We start from the raw sequence: 12,214 nt of genomic DNA, 5'->3' as shown, positions 1-12,214 counted from the left end.
AATGTTACTGCCTGTGGCAGAACAGCTGATTGACGGAACTGTGAGTAATCTCGCTTGGAATCCACCACACCTCTGAGCAAGGGAGGTCTGGGCAGGACTTGCCGTTGCTTGGCTATTTTCCGTTGCTTGGATATTTTTAAAGCTAATGATAGGTGTTATTTTCTTGTTTTTAGACTGCCACGAGTTTCAAAATGTACTTGGAAAACTGGAATATTCAGACATCTGCATGGCTGAAATGGTAAGGAATGCAAGAAGGACTTGATTGTTCCTGGCAGGGATGTGCTTAGGGGCTTCCTCAGTGAGCAACAGCTGTCCACCAGTCATGCAGCTGCTGACCTGCATGCAGTATGACATTAACGTGCACCTCTTGTAAATAAAAGAAGTAGGCATAGGGGCTTAAGAAGAACCCTGTCTGAGCCCATTGCATCCCATAATGCTCATCACTACGTTCCACACACTTCTCCTGGCAATCCCGTGAGACACCATTAGTTGTATTACCCCTTTTAGTAGCTACATGGCATGCTCAAAGTCACAGAGCTTTGAGTGACAGATACAGGGCCAAAGGTCTGTTCCAAGAACCAGACTTTTGGCCTCTCTGCTGTAAGGCCTGATGCTCAGGAAAAGTCTAGCTTTTAGATATTAGGAAGTCAGTGTGATGTCAAGTGTCCGATGACGGCTGACGGCTGCTACTGTTCCCAGAGGCAAGAGCTTTGTGGTTCCCTCATGCCTGCATTTGTGTTGACATCTCTCTGACCTGTTTCTATGTGTTATAAATTTAGAAGCATTACTTGTTGGCAAACTCTGAATATAGTATCTTTGGAACACCAAGTCCCAACTAGTGAATGTACTTGAAATCAGTACAGAGGATGAGAACATCGAGTACTGAGGCAGAGCTGAGGAGATGGTTCGGAGATTAAGTGTGTGCTGTTCTCACAGAGGACCCACGTTCAGTTCCTATCACCTACACAGGGGTATCTCACAACCACCTGTAACTCTAGCTTTCTTGGGGGTTGGGGGGGTCTATTGTTTTCTTCTGGTCTTCAAGGCACATTAAGTTCATTCATGTATACAAACCCCCACACAAACACAAAATATCTTTCAAACTATTTTAAGACAATTGTTATTTAAATTTTTATTTAAGAAATAAGAAAAGTTATTTAAAATAAATAAATCTTTCAAACTATTGAAGCAAAGGAGACACAATATAGCAATTCTTCAAGTAAAGCTTTTGTGATGCCGTCTGAAGAGTGCCTGTTTCTGCAGTTTATAAATTCTGATATGAACATGATTTTTTAAAATTAATATTGCAAGCAATTTTAACACTGGCATTTATTTCTGGATGCTGAGTAGTTCCAACATGCCTAGAGTCATACAGTCTCCATTAGGAGTATACAGCCCAAGATGATTAAGAATGAAACATGCTAGAGATAAAAGTTTTCACTCATGCAAAATGATGCAAAGAATCTTTTTAAATGCACGTGCCTAGCCCTCATGTTAAAAAGAAATCTTACTGAGAATAGAGTTCCAATCCTGTGTTTTTAATCTCAGTTATATTTCTTTTTCTCTAATGAAAAAGGAAATGGATCCCTGAATCTAAGTGTGTATCAGTTGTGGTGGCTCACACCTTTGATCCCAGAGTCCGGAGGCAGAGAGGGGCAGATCTCTGATTTTGAGGCCATCCTGGTCTACAGAGCTAGCCCCAGGATAGCCAGGGATACATAGAGAAACCCTGTCTTAAAACAACAACAACAACAATAATAACAATTTAAAAATCAATTACTTTTGAACCATTGGTGATGAATCTATGATAATTGCTTGAATTTTCGGCTTCACTTTCTATTAGGACACTGTCACTTTTTGCAGTGTATAGTGGCCACCTTTGGCTGCCATTGGCAGTGCATAGACTTGAGTTTTAGGGAGAAAGCCCCCATCACTTCCTATCAGTTATTTTAATAATCAATAGGAGCCAGAGATCTCAAGGCAATCAGCTAACTTTTGTAGCTTTCCATGGAGCAGTTCCCAAGTTGAACATCTTAGATCTGAAAACATGAAGTGACAAATGTCCCCATATCTGAAGCTTTTGGACACTAGCATGATGCCTTAAGTGGAACATTCCACCCACCTCTGACCTCACATGACAGATGGCAGTCAGAACATACATGGTGCAGTATTGGGTGAAGCTGCATTCCAGCTGTGTATGGAAAGTGTTCATGAAATACAGATGAGCTTTGTGGTTTAGATTTGGGTCTTATCCCCAAGTTAACGCATGTATATGCAAACACTCTGAACTCTGTCAAAAAAAAAAAAGTCTGAAATTGAAAAGGCTTGTCTCAGGCATATGGGGTCAGGGCTGCTCAATGTCTATCTTGGTCATTTAAAATCTGTTAGGCTTTGAGCAGGTCCTCTAACTGGAACACTAATTTCTCCCTGGAGTTCCAAGATGAAAATGTTGATTAGTCAGATGGCATAAGGGCTTGCTGGAAAGATGAATTAATGTTGGCTAAGTGAAGATAATTTCCAAAGATGCTCATATGGAGTCCAGGTGTTTTAATGCCATTGATACAGATAATAGTACCCTTAGTGGATGTGCCCTTTGGTGGAACCTGCTTCTGTAAGGCAGGAGGAACTTGTGTTGAGTTGAAAGAGACCAGCCAGACCTTTGTGATAATAGCCCACGTGATAGGGTCCAGACCATTTAGTCTATTGAGGTTATGATTTATAGTGGAGCCAGGAAGTGCATGTCCAATAGTGCTCAAAGATGCCAAAAAAAGCACAGGCTCCTTGAATTTTATTTTAAGCTCCTGCTAAGAGTCAGGCATGCATCTTTCAGACTGGATCTAGGGACTTTCATGTGGTCTGCCCCGAAGAGATGCAGGTGTCCCTGGAAATGTGCAGTGTTTTCACCAGGGGCTTGCTGGTCCTTCCTCTCTTCACAGTGTGTGCTATGAGCGGGTTCCCTGGTACCCCACTGTGCTCACCTTCCTGCTGTCTGCTCTGTGGCATGGTGTCTACCCTGGATACTATTTTACATTCTTAACTGGAGTCCCCGTCACATTGGCAGCTAGAGCGGTAAGCTTCCATCAGGTGTTCGTTCTCTCTTTCGACCTAGTGTGTGTGTGTGTGTGTGTGTGTGTGTGTGTGTGTGTGGTGGCTGTTGCTCTGGTGAGTTGGAACGGTGGGGGTGTTGAGAGTGACTTTTTGATGCTGATTGATAACTTCCTCCCTGGAATAACTACTTTTGTTTTCTTGGAATAGTATTTGGAAAAAATCAAATAATATATAAAAAGTTGTCTTATTGCAAAAGTACTTCTATGTATAAGGACTTACCTTTGTAAAAGTGGTTAACTGATTGACTTGCAGAGAGTAAAACGGTAAGAATTTTGTGAGCCACAAATTACTCCCTTGAGAAAAATAGAGACATTTTTAATCGTTAAAGATGGAATGTGCATATAAAGATGATCATGTCTATTAACTAGGGTCGGTTCTATCAGACTTCAGTTCGCTGATACCCTGCTTAATGTCTCCCATCATTATTCTAAGTCAAGAAGTAATTCACCATGGCTCTGGCAGTCAGTGAGATAGTAGCTTGAGGAACTGAGTCTGCTGTAGATAGAGCTACCATCATCTGTCTAATCCAATCAAAGCATAAAATTATGTATGTTAAGCACAGACTTTTGTATTTGATTTGATTTTGTTCTTTGATCGTGATTATGGTCTTTCGTATTTCAGATTCCAAGAGGTTTTGATGACATTAGTTGCATTATATATAAATTTTGCTATTTATTCCTTTTGTGTAAGGTGTGTGTATGGTGCTGTGCGGGTTGGGGTGTGTAGGTGCACATATGTGTGTATGTGGAGAACAGAAGACAGCTTTGGATGTCATTTCTCAGATGCCACTCACTATTTTTTTTCCCTTTGAGACAAATCTCTCATTGGCCTGGAATTCAAAACCAGGCTAGGGTTACCTGTTAATGAGCCTCAGGGATCTGACTGTTTCCACTTACCCAGTGCCAGCACAAAAGTGGATGTCGCTATGCCTGGATTTTTTTGCCTTGATTTTTTTTTTAAGTGGGTTCCAGGTATTCAGTTCACAATCAGATTATCTTCCAAGGTCTTGCTATTTACTAATCCTTCAGTGTACTTTTCTATGAATATTCCAGTAGCCCTGCCACATGCCAGTCAGTGTATAGGTACCCAGATATCACAGTGGATAAGTCAAGAGCTCTCCCCTGAAGGCCCCTCTTCTACTTAGATGAAGTGTATCAGATTCTACCTAGGAACAAGGTAGAAAGTTGCTATTCAGGGTAATTTTAAAGATTCAAAAAATTAAACACATATTTGAACATGAGAAGCAGGGAAGAGCTTTTGTTTGTTCTTCTTATATATACCAACTCAGATTCTGAAACAAAACCAAAGAACAGATTGTCAGAACAAACTAAGAAATAAAGGTCAGCGCTTTGCTCTGTTGATGTATTCAGCGTATCACTCCTTAAAATATCTATACCCCGGTGGCCTCTCCTGGCACAGGCTTTGATTTATGTAGATCTGTCTACTGCAGCCTTGGAAACAGTTTTTCAGAAGGAAGTTAGTGAACGAGTGGAAAGAGAGGGATTGATGGAACAGAATTTCCTTTTTTTTTTTTTTCTAGCAAGAGCATGAACTCAGCAGTCATGAAAGTTTGGCTTCTGGATGTTAACTCCTTAGCTATTAAAATTTCATAGCTGTTGCCTAGCATTTCTGAACGGATGGAACATAAACTATTCTTGAGGAGATGAGAGCAGATGAAAAGGATCATTGCTTTTGCTGGCAGGGGGTTTGTTTTGGCGTATTGTTGTCATAAGACAGAATCTCATGTAGCACAGGCTATCCCAGATCCAAAAAAAAAAAATGTATCCAAAACATGTATTCAAAAAAGTATGTATCCAAAACATGTATGTATCCAAAAAATGTATCTAAAGTAACTCTGAGCTTCTGATCCTCCTGCCTCTGCCTCTAGACCACTTGAGTGCTGGGATCATAGGCTTATGCCATTGTGCCTGGTTTTAAGAGGTTCTGGGGAGTGAGCCCAGACTTTTGTGTGCCATAGACAAGTTTTTACCAACTAGACACATCCTGTCTTAGGGTTTCATTGCTATGAAGAGACACCCTGACCAAGACAACTCTTGTAAAGAATAACATTTAATTGGGGCTATCTTACAGTTTCAGAGGTTCAATCCATTATAATCATAGCAGGAAGGATGGCAGTATCCAGGCAGGCAGATATGACACTGGAGGAGATGAGACTTTTCCATCTTGTTCTGAAGGCAAACAAGACTGGCAAAACCTACTCCCACAATGGCACACTGCCTCTAACAAGGCCACTCCTACCCCAACAAGGCCACACCTCCTAATTGTACCACTCCCTGGGCCAAGCATATTCTAACCACCACACATCCCCAGCCTGAAAAAGGTATTTGTTTCACCAGGCAGTGCTGGTGGTTTGCTAGAAGACTCAACAGATATGATTTGTGTAAAGCATTAGCACAGATATGGTGCACAGTAAGCACCCGTAAATGGCAGTTGCTTTTAGTTGTGGTGACAATTGACACATGTACTACCATAGCCATGGAAACAGGGCAGAGTGTAGAGACTTACCAGTAAGAGCATGAACCATAAAACTGTAACAGCAAGACAAGGGCCTGGCAGACAAGCTAAGTCTCCCCCAATTACCATAAATTACATTGAGGATTAATATTCATGTACATGGCAAAATGTCTATTAACAGATTGCATCAAAAAATCTCAAATAGGCTAAAGAAATAGACTAGTGCCATTAAGAATATAAATGTAGATATATGTAAATAGGAAAGGTTTTGGAAGGCTCTGTGACATGTTCTTAAAATTTTGGGGGGGTGAGGAATGGTTACAAAAGGATATCATATAGTATATATGTATGTATATGCATATTATATATATATATATATGTAATAAAAAAAGGGGCAGAGGCTTTTTTGGTTGAAAGTACAACTCAAAGGGTTGGTCATGTTCTTCAGTCTGTGTTCTTCCCTTTGGTTTTACGTCTTGTGACTGAGTGAAAATTATTTCAGTTCTCACTCCCGCCTCCTACTTCTGCCTTCCTGGTTTGCAGGTGAGGAACAACTACAGACACCACTTTCTGTCTTCCAAAGCGTTAAAGGTTGCCTATGACGTGGTTACTTGGGCTGTCACTCAGTTGGCTGTCTCTTACACGGCAGCGCCCTTTGTCATGTTGGCCGTTGAGCCAACCATCAGTTTATACAAGTAAGTCTCCTTTGTCCTCAGCTGTTGCCTGATTTACCTTTTCTTGACTTAAGAATTGGTAAATGGAACCAACATACTAAGGGATTATGCTAAGAACTGTTAAATGAGACTTGGCTCTGAAAGTGCCCTAGAAGCTTTAAGATGAAATAACTGTCCCAAAGATGCCAACACGTGAGCATCAGTACCTGTGGTGATGATTTACAAGCATCGTTCCTAGTGTGTGAAGGGCTCTGGCAGTGAATTCAGAAGGGATAAATACAGAACACAAGCACAAAGGATTCTCTGGACAAGGTAGTGAACATACATCTATCATCCCAGCATTCGGGAAATAGAGGCAGGAGAATCTTGAGCTTGAGACTGTCTATTCTTCCAGCCATATTTTGGCCAGGCTTGGTGGCCGGCAAGCCTGAGTGATCATCCTGATTCTGCCCCTGGCATCCTTCCCCCGACCCCAAACCTGCCACCAGTACTCAGAAAACAGGCACATAAGGCCATACCCACATGCCCAGATTTAAAAAATATATATATATGTTTGTTGGGGATCTAAGCTCAGGTCCTCATGCTTGTACAGCTAACCCCTCTCCAGCTCTGACTCACTCTTAAGAGAGCCATTAAATCTAGCAAAAGGAAATTCAAACGCCACAGCCATTTACAGAAGGTGACTGTAGCTGCCTTGCAGATCGGTAGCTTATTTGGGGATAAGTTTAGTGGCCAGCAATGAAGCAGTGAAGGCCAGCTGTATACAAACTCATTTCTCAGATGGTCTCCATCTTTCACATTTACATTTCTGGTATGGTCCATGTGAGAAAACCAAACGTTATAAAAGAGGAAGAAAAAGAAACCTATGAAATTGTTTGGAAAAAACAATACTCATTCACTCACTTATTTTTAAGCAACGCTCTTTTAAATTCAATATGTGAAGATGTTAGAATTTGCCTCAGAGTAGCTCAGTCAATAAAGCACTTGCCTAGTAAGCTTAGGACCTGAGTTTGACCCCCAGCACCTACTTAAGAAGCAGGATGTGGCAGGACAGCTGTAATCCCAGCACCGGGAGGCAGAGACAACAGGATCCCTGGGGCTTGCTGGTTAGCCAGCCTAGCCTAGTTGGAGAGTACCAGGCTAACCAATGAAAGACTCTGTCTCAGAGGAAATGAGCAGTGTTCTTGAACAACAACAGCTGAGCTCTGGCTTCCACACACAGATGCACACATAAGCATCACACAAAGCAAGCACACGCACACGTTTAAAAAAGATGGTTTAGCATTTTTAAATAGCTGTTGTAGATAGCCAGCTCTCTGAGAACAGATGCTGTTTCTATCTAGAGTCCCAAAGTCAGTACTGAGTATGCTCAGAAGATGGTAGACAACTTGAGACTTTCTGTAAGAGAAAGATGGAACATTCCATAAAGTTTTAGAGGAGATACGGACTGTCAGGAAAGGTCACTTAGCCTTACCAGAACACTGAAGTTTGCTTTTCTTGATTGTGTACTGGGATTTAATTTAACACAATGGCCACATGTTCCATGGGGAAGGAGTCAAAGTAAAGGAACAAAGAATCTTAGGTGTGTTCACCTAAGAGTCAGAGTTTAGTATAGCCTTGACTCTAACCCCCTAGATTCCAGTCTGTGCCCAGGATTTTCCTTAAGAGGCCCCTTTGATCGCAGTGCTCTTTACTCATTTAAGTCGGGCAGTCAGTCACTACTTCTTTGCTGCTTAAATGGCAGTTCATCATACACAGTCCACCCTCCGATCCATGAGCCGAGAATATATTTAAGATGCTGTGGTGTCTGTATTGATGTCTCTCATGACTTTCCTTGAAAGACATAAACATCTGCACCCCAGATAGAAAAGAAGCTAACAGATCAAAGAAAGACCCTCAAGTCCAGATGGGGAGAAAGTGAATTTATTGGGGTTATTTACAAGACCATCAACCATGTGCATGCTGACCTTAGCACTGAAAAGCAAAAGCCCCTTCAGTGTGCACATCTTATATACCGTGCCCAGTTGGCATGGACGGAGGGGTGATTAGAATCTCAGGGAAGCATCATGTGAGACACCGTCTTCCTCTCCAGGAGGAAGGATAAACAGACCCCTTATCCTTTGCATGGCTTTGTTTTCTCTTGTATAGTTCAGTTTATTCACTGCCATGACTGTGGCTGAGAGTCTTCTGTAGGTTGCTTCATGCATTCTGCTTGAAGATGGCACTACTCCTGTCAAGTCCAGAGGAAACTGGTTCTATGGTGAAAAAACATGTACAGAGCTTTTGTCTTGCTTTTCTTCTCTAGCCATTGACAGTAAATTTGGTTTTCTAAGTATACCACAGGTGGTTAAAAGCATAGGAAGGATTCTTTAGATTTCATGTAAGTATTGTACCATTTTGTACAATAGACAACATGGAGTGTCTAGCGATTTGGCATGAGCAGAGGTCCTGGGACTGGTTCCTTGGTGGGTACCAGTGGACCACTGTGCCTTTCCTGTTGCTGTTCTTCCAGGGGACAGGGCAGAAACTCATGCTCTTCTGGAAATCCCAGTTTAGTACTTTTTTTTTTTCAATGTTAAGATGTAAAGACAGGCTCCACGCATGACAACACGCATTCCACCACTCAGTTATATCCTGGCACTGTGTTTCTGCCACCGTAAGCAGTTAGTGTTTAAGGGACTAAAGAGCAAGTGAAGAGATGGTGGCACTCATGACTGCTCCATACACATTTTCAGGGAACCATTCCTCTTGCTAAAGGGAAAGGAGCTTAGGGCAGACCTGAGATATTTGGCCTTGTCATTACTGAGGAATGGATCCTTTGTCTTTAACCTGTTTTTCTTTAGATTTTAGAGAGCATTGCAGTGATTGGGGATACAGGAAAACAGCTCAGTGATGGGATGTTTGCCTAATACACAAATTCCCCAGTTCAATCCTTAGCATCAAGAGAAGGAGAGAGGCACACACAGAGAGACACATGGAGAGAGAGAGAGAGAGAAAGAGAGAGAGAGAGAGAGAGAGAGAGAGAGAGAGAGAGAGAGAGAGAGAGAGAGAGAGGTTCAGGGAGTTGGATTAAAGTATTAATTTAACCTTCCCAGTAGATCTGGAACAGTTATGCTAACAAATGCAATTTCTATTTACATGTGTTCATTAGCAGGTTGTGCCCACTGTTTATCTGACATTTATATTGTGACAGTGGCACCCAACACTTCTCAAGAGTAAAATTTGGTTCTTATTTAGTTTGGGTGAAAGTTATTTTTAAGGCTCTAAATGGAGTTTTCAAAATCCGGATCCTGGACCAATAAAATGGTTTAGCCACTAAAAGCACTTGGTGTGCAAGTCTGACAGCCTGCGTTCAGTCCCTGGAGCCCGTGCTAGAACTGACTCCTGAAAGTTATCCTCTGACCATACATACACTATGGCACCTCTTTGCAAGCCTCTCCAGTGAATCATAAAATAAGAGCTTTTAAAAAATCAGGATCCTTCCAGTTCCTGAAGCAATCAAAAACTCCTTAACCTGGAGAAACACGTGGGAGACCAGGCTGTGCTTGTGCTTAGAGGACAGAGTGAGCCTCAGTGTGCTCTGTGCATCCCCGGCTTTTGATCAGCCGAAATGTCTGGTTTCACACAGTTAATTATCTTGGTCTGATCATGTCAGTGGAACGGTGCCGTGTCTGTCTGTCTCTTCCTCACCCAGCTTTGTTGTTCCACCCATCCCTGGCCTGCTTGCCCACCAGAGCAAGGAGTACATGGCAAGTGAGTCACTGGAACTTGCTGCTTCCGCCACTGGTGAGCACAGGGAGCCTCCTCTGACCCCGTTGAAGATGATGTCTTCATATCTGTTTTCTGTTCATGTTCTTCTTTGAAAGGCAACTCTTGTGTTTTTACTTCTAGGTCCATGTTCTTTTTCTTACATATCATATGTCTGCTGATAATCCTTTTCCTGCCAATCAGACCATGCCAGCCTCAAAGGCAGTCTCAGAGTCCAAATTCTGCAAAGAAGAAGGCAGACTGATACCCACAGAGAAACGATGAACAACAGAATTGCGGGACATTGGAAAGACATAACGGACAGGCTCAAGGGTTCTCCAGTGACTTGGAGGAGATGTTTACATGTATTTTTTTTTCACTGCAGGGAATATTTTTATAAGTCTTTTTTTGTACTGTTAAATCATTTCTAGCGTTGTCTGCATACTTTACAGGGCCTTTTAGCAACACAGTGTAGAGAAGAGGCCACTAGGTAGGCTCTTCTGAAGTCATTTGCACCTACTGAAATCTGGAAGCATGAATCCAGCCATTGCCTCCAACACTTAGGAGGTGTCTGCTGAGATGACTTGTCTAGATTTTGGAAATCAGAACATTCCCAGGCATGATTTTCTCTTGGCAACTTCAGACCTTTGGGTGTGTGACTTACCAGTCTCTAGACACAACTCTTATGCTCAAAAGCCCTTGGAAGAAAAAGATTGTGGAGGGAAGTTTTCAGGGTATAGAAAAAACCTCCCAAAACTGGGAAGATTAACCCTGAATTCTTGAATGGATAGGTGTGCCTTCAAACCGGCTTCATATCACCCCCAACCCTGCCAGGAATGTACCATTCCCATTTTTTCCTTCTGAATTGAGCCAAGAATGGACATCAGAAAGCTGCCTGCAGGCCTCGGGAACTGGGGAGGGGAGTGGGGGCTACTGGTGTCCATTTCCCGTGCTTTGATCTGCTTGACTTGTATTGGCCCTGAGAAGGCACCCAGATACCAACACTGTCAAAGGTGACCAAATGTCTTTTCAAGAAATGCTTTCAGCATGCAGAGGCTCTCTTTCCTCTCTGCATATCATGGAAGTGTCAATGACCACGGCCAACGTGTAGACACTAGGTAACGTTTGTGAAGGATTAAATCCAGCTTTAGTTTGGGTGAACTGTCACGTTGGGAAGCTGTAAGCGAACGGCAGTGCTCTACTCTGTCTTTATTATGAATGTGCTATGGCTCCTTTGGGGGATTTCTACTGGATAAAATAGTCTATGTGAAAGAAGGAAACGTAATATTTAAAATGTGGGAAATAATAATAATAATAATAATAATAATAATAATAATAATAATAAATAATGAATATATGCTTCAATGATGTGCCTCAATCAAATGGCCTGGGAGGTGAAAATTTGTTCTGACCAGATGATAAAAAAAAATTAGTTTCTCACTGAATAAATAATATATTTCTATTTTAAGAAATGATTCTTTATAAAAAAATTATTTTTCGTTTGTATCAAGATGTGTGTGTTTTCACAAGTATATAAAAAGCTGAAGTTTTCTTCATTTTAAGTTCTAGAATGTGGTCAATACTCACCATGTAAGTCGGGAATGGGGATTGGCTTCTTCACCTGGTTTCTTATCTCCATTCACAGCTCTGTAGGGACGGCTTATCTCCTCCACAGAGGAAGGCATTGTGGATACAGACATTTGGAGTGATCCCGTGTTGCAGAATTATTGAGACTTAAGGCCAGGGCACTTTGTGAGCTACTACCCATGGGTTTTTTCATGACGCCCCCTTCAGGTGTGTCTTAAGATGGTGAAATGAGGAAGTCTTTACCTTGACTTTTAAATATTTTATCCAGTCTTGGTGCTGCATAAGAGATCAGAGGGGGAGGGTACAAAAAGCAGTGGCAATCTGCCTTGCAGGCTTCTGCTAAGCGGCAAGGGGCAGACTATCCTGGCCTTCTAGATCCTCCATGGTTAAGTAGTATAAACCCAGCACACATGGCTCACTCAGATTTAACCAGGAACTCAAGCCTGCCCAAGAACTCCAGAACAGTGTTTGTGGTAGATCAACAGTTCTCAATCTGTGGGTCACAAGCCCTCAGGCTCACATATCAGATATCCTACATATCATATTTACATTCCGATTCCTAACAGCAAAATTACAGTTCTGAAGCAGCAATGAAATAATTGTATGGTTGGGGTGTGTGGTCA

The 12,214-nt window shown here is 42.0% G+C and overlaps 1 protein-coding gene across 4 annotated transcripts in view; it reads left to right on the top strand.

Annotated features, from left to right (window-relative positions):
* The window catches only part of Mboat1 (membrane bound glycerophospholipid O-acyltransferase 1), a 103,022-nt gene extending 91,546 nt beyond the window's left edge, over positions 1-11,476 (top strand). For 3 of the 4 annotated variants that reach the window (XM_076939211.1, XM_076939212.1, XM_076939213.1), the window contains exons 10-14: positions 174-238; positions 2,937-3,069; positions 6,127-6,278; positions 9,952-10,043; positions 10,149-11,476. In XM_076939211.1, the coding sequence (XP_076795326.1) occupies positions 174-238; positions 2,937-3,069; positions 6,127-6,278; positions 9,952-10,043; positions 10,149-10,186 (480 nt within the window). In that variant the 3' untranslated portion in view covers positions 10,187-11,476. The remainder of the gene's footprint in view (positions 1-173; positions 239-2,936; positions 3,070-6,126; positions 6,279-9,951; positions 10,044-10,148) is intronic. The other variant, XM_034510637.2, reaches the window with a different exon arrangement.
* The last annotated feature ends 738 nt before the right edge of the window (positions 11,477-12,214 follow it).

This window comes from Arvicanthis niloticus, chromosome 8, assembly GCF_011762505.2.
Source record: "Arvicanthis niloticus isolate mArvNil1 chromosome 8, mArvNil1.pat.X, whole genome shotgun sequence".
Taxonomy (NCBI): Eukaryota; Metazoa; Chordata; class Mammalia; order Rodentia; family Muridae; genus Arvicanthis; species Arvicanthis niloticus.
This window is presented reverse-complemented; position numbering and strand designations above follow the sequence as displayed.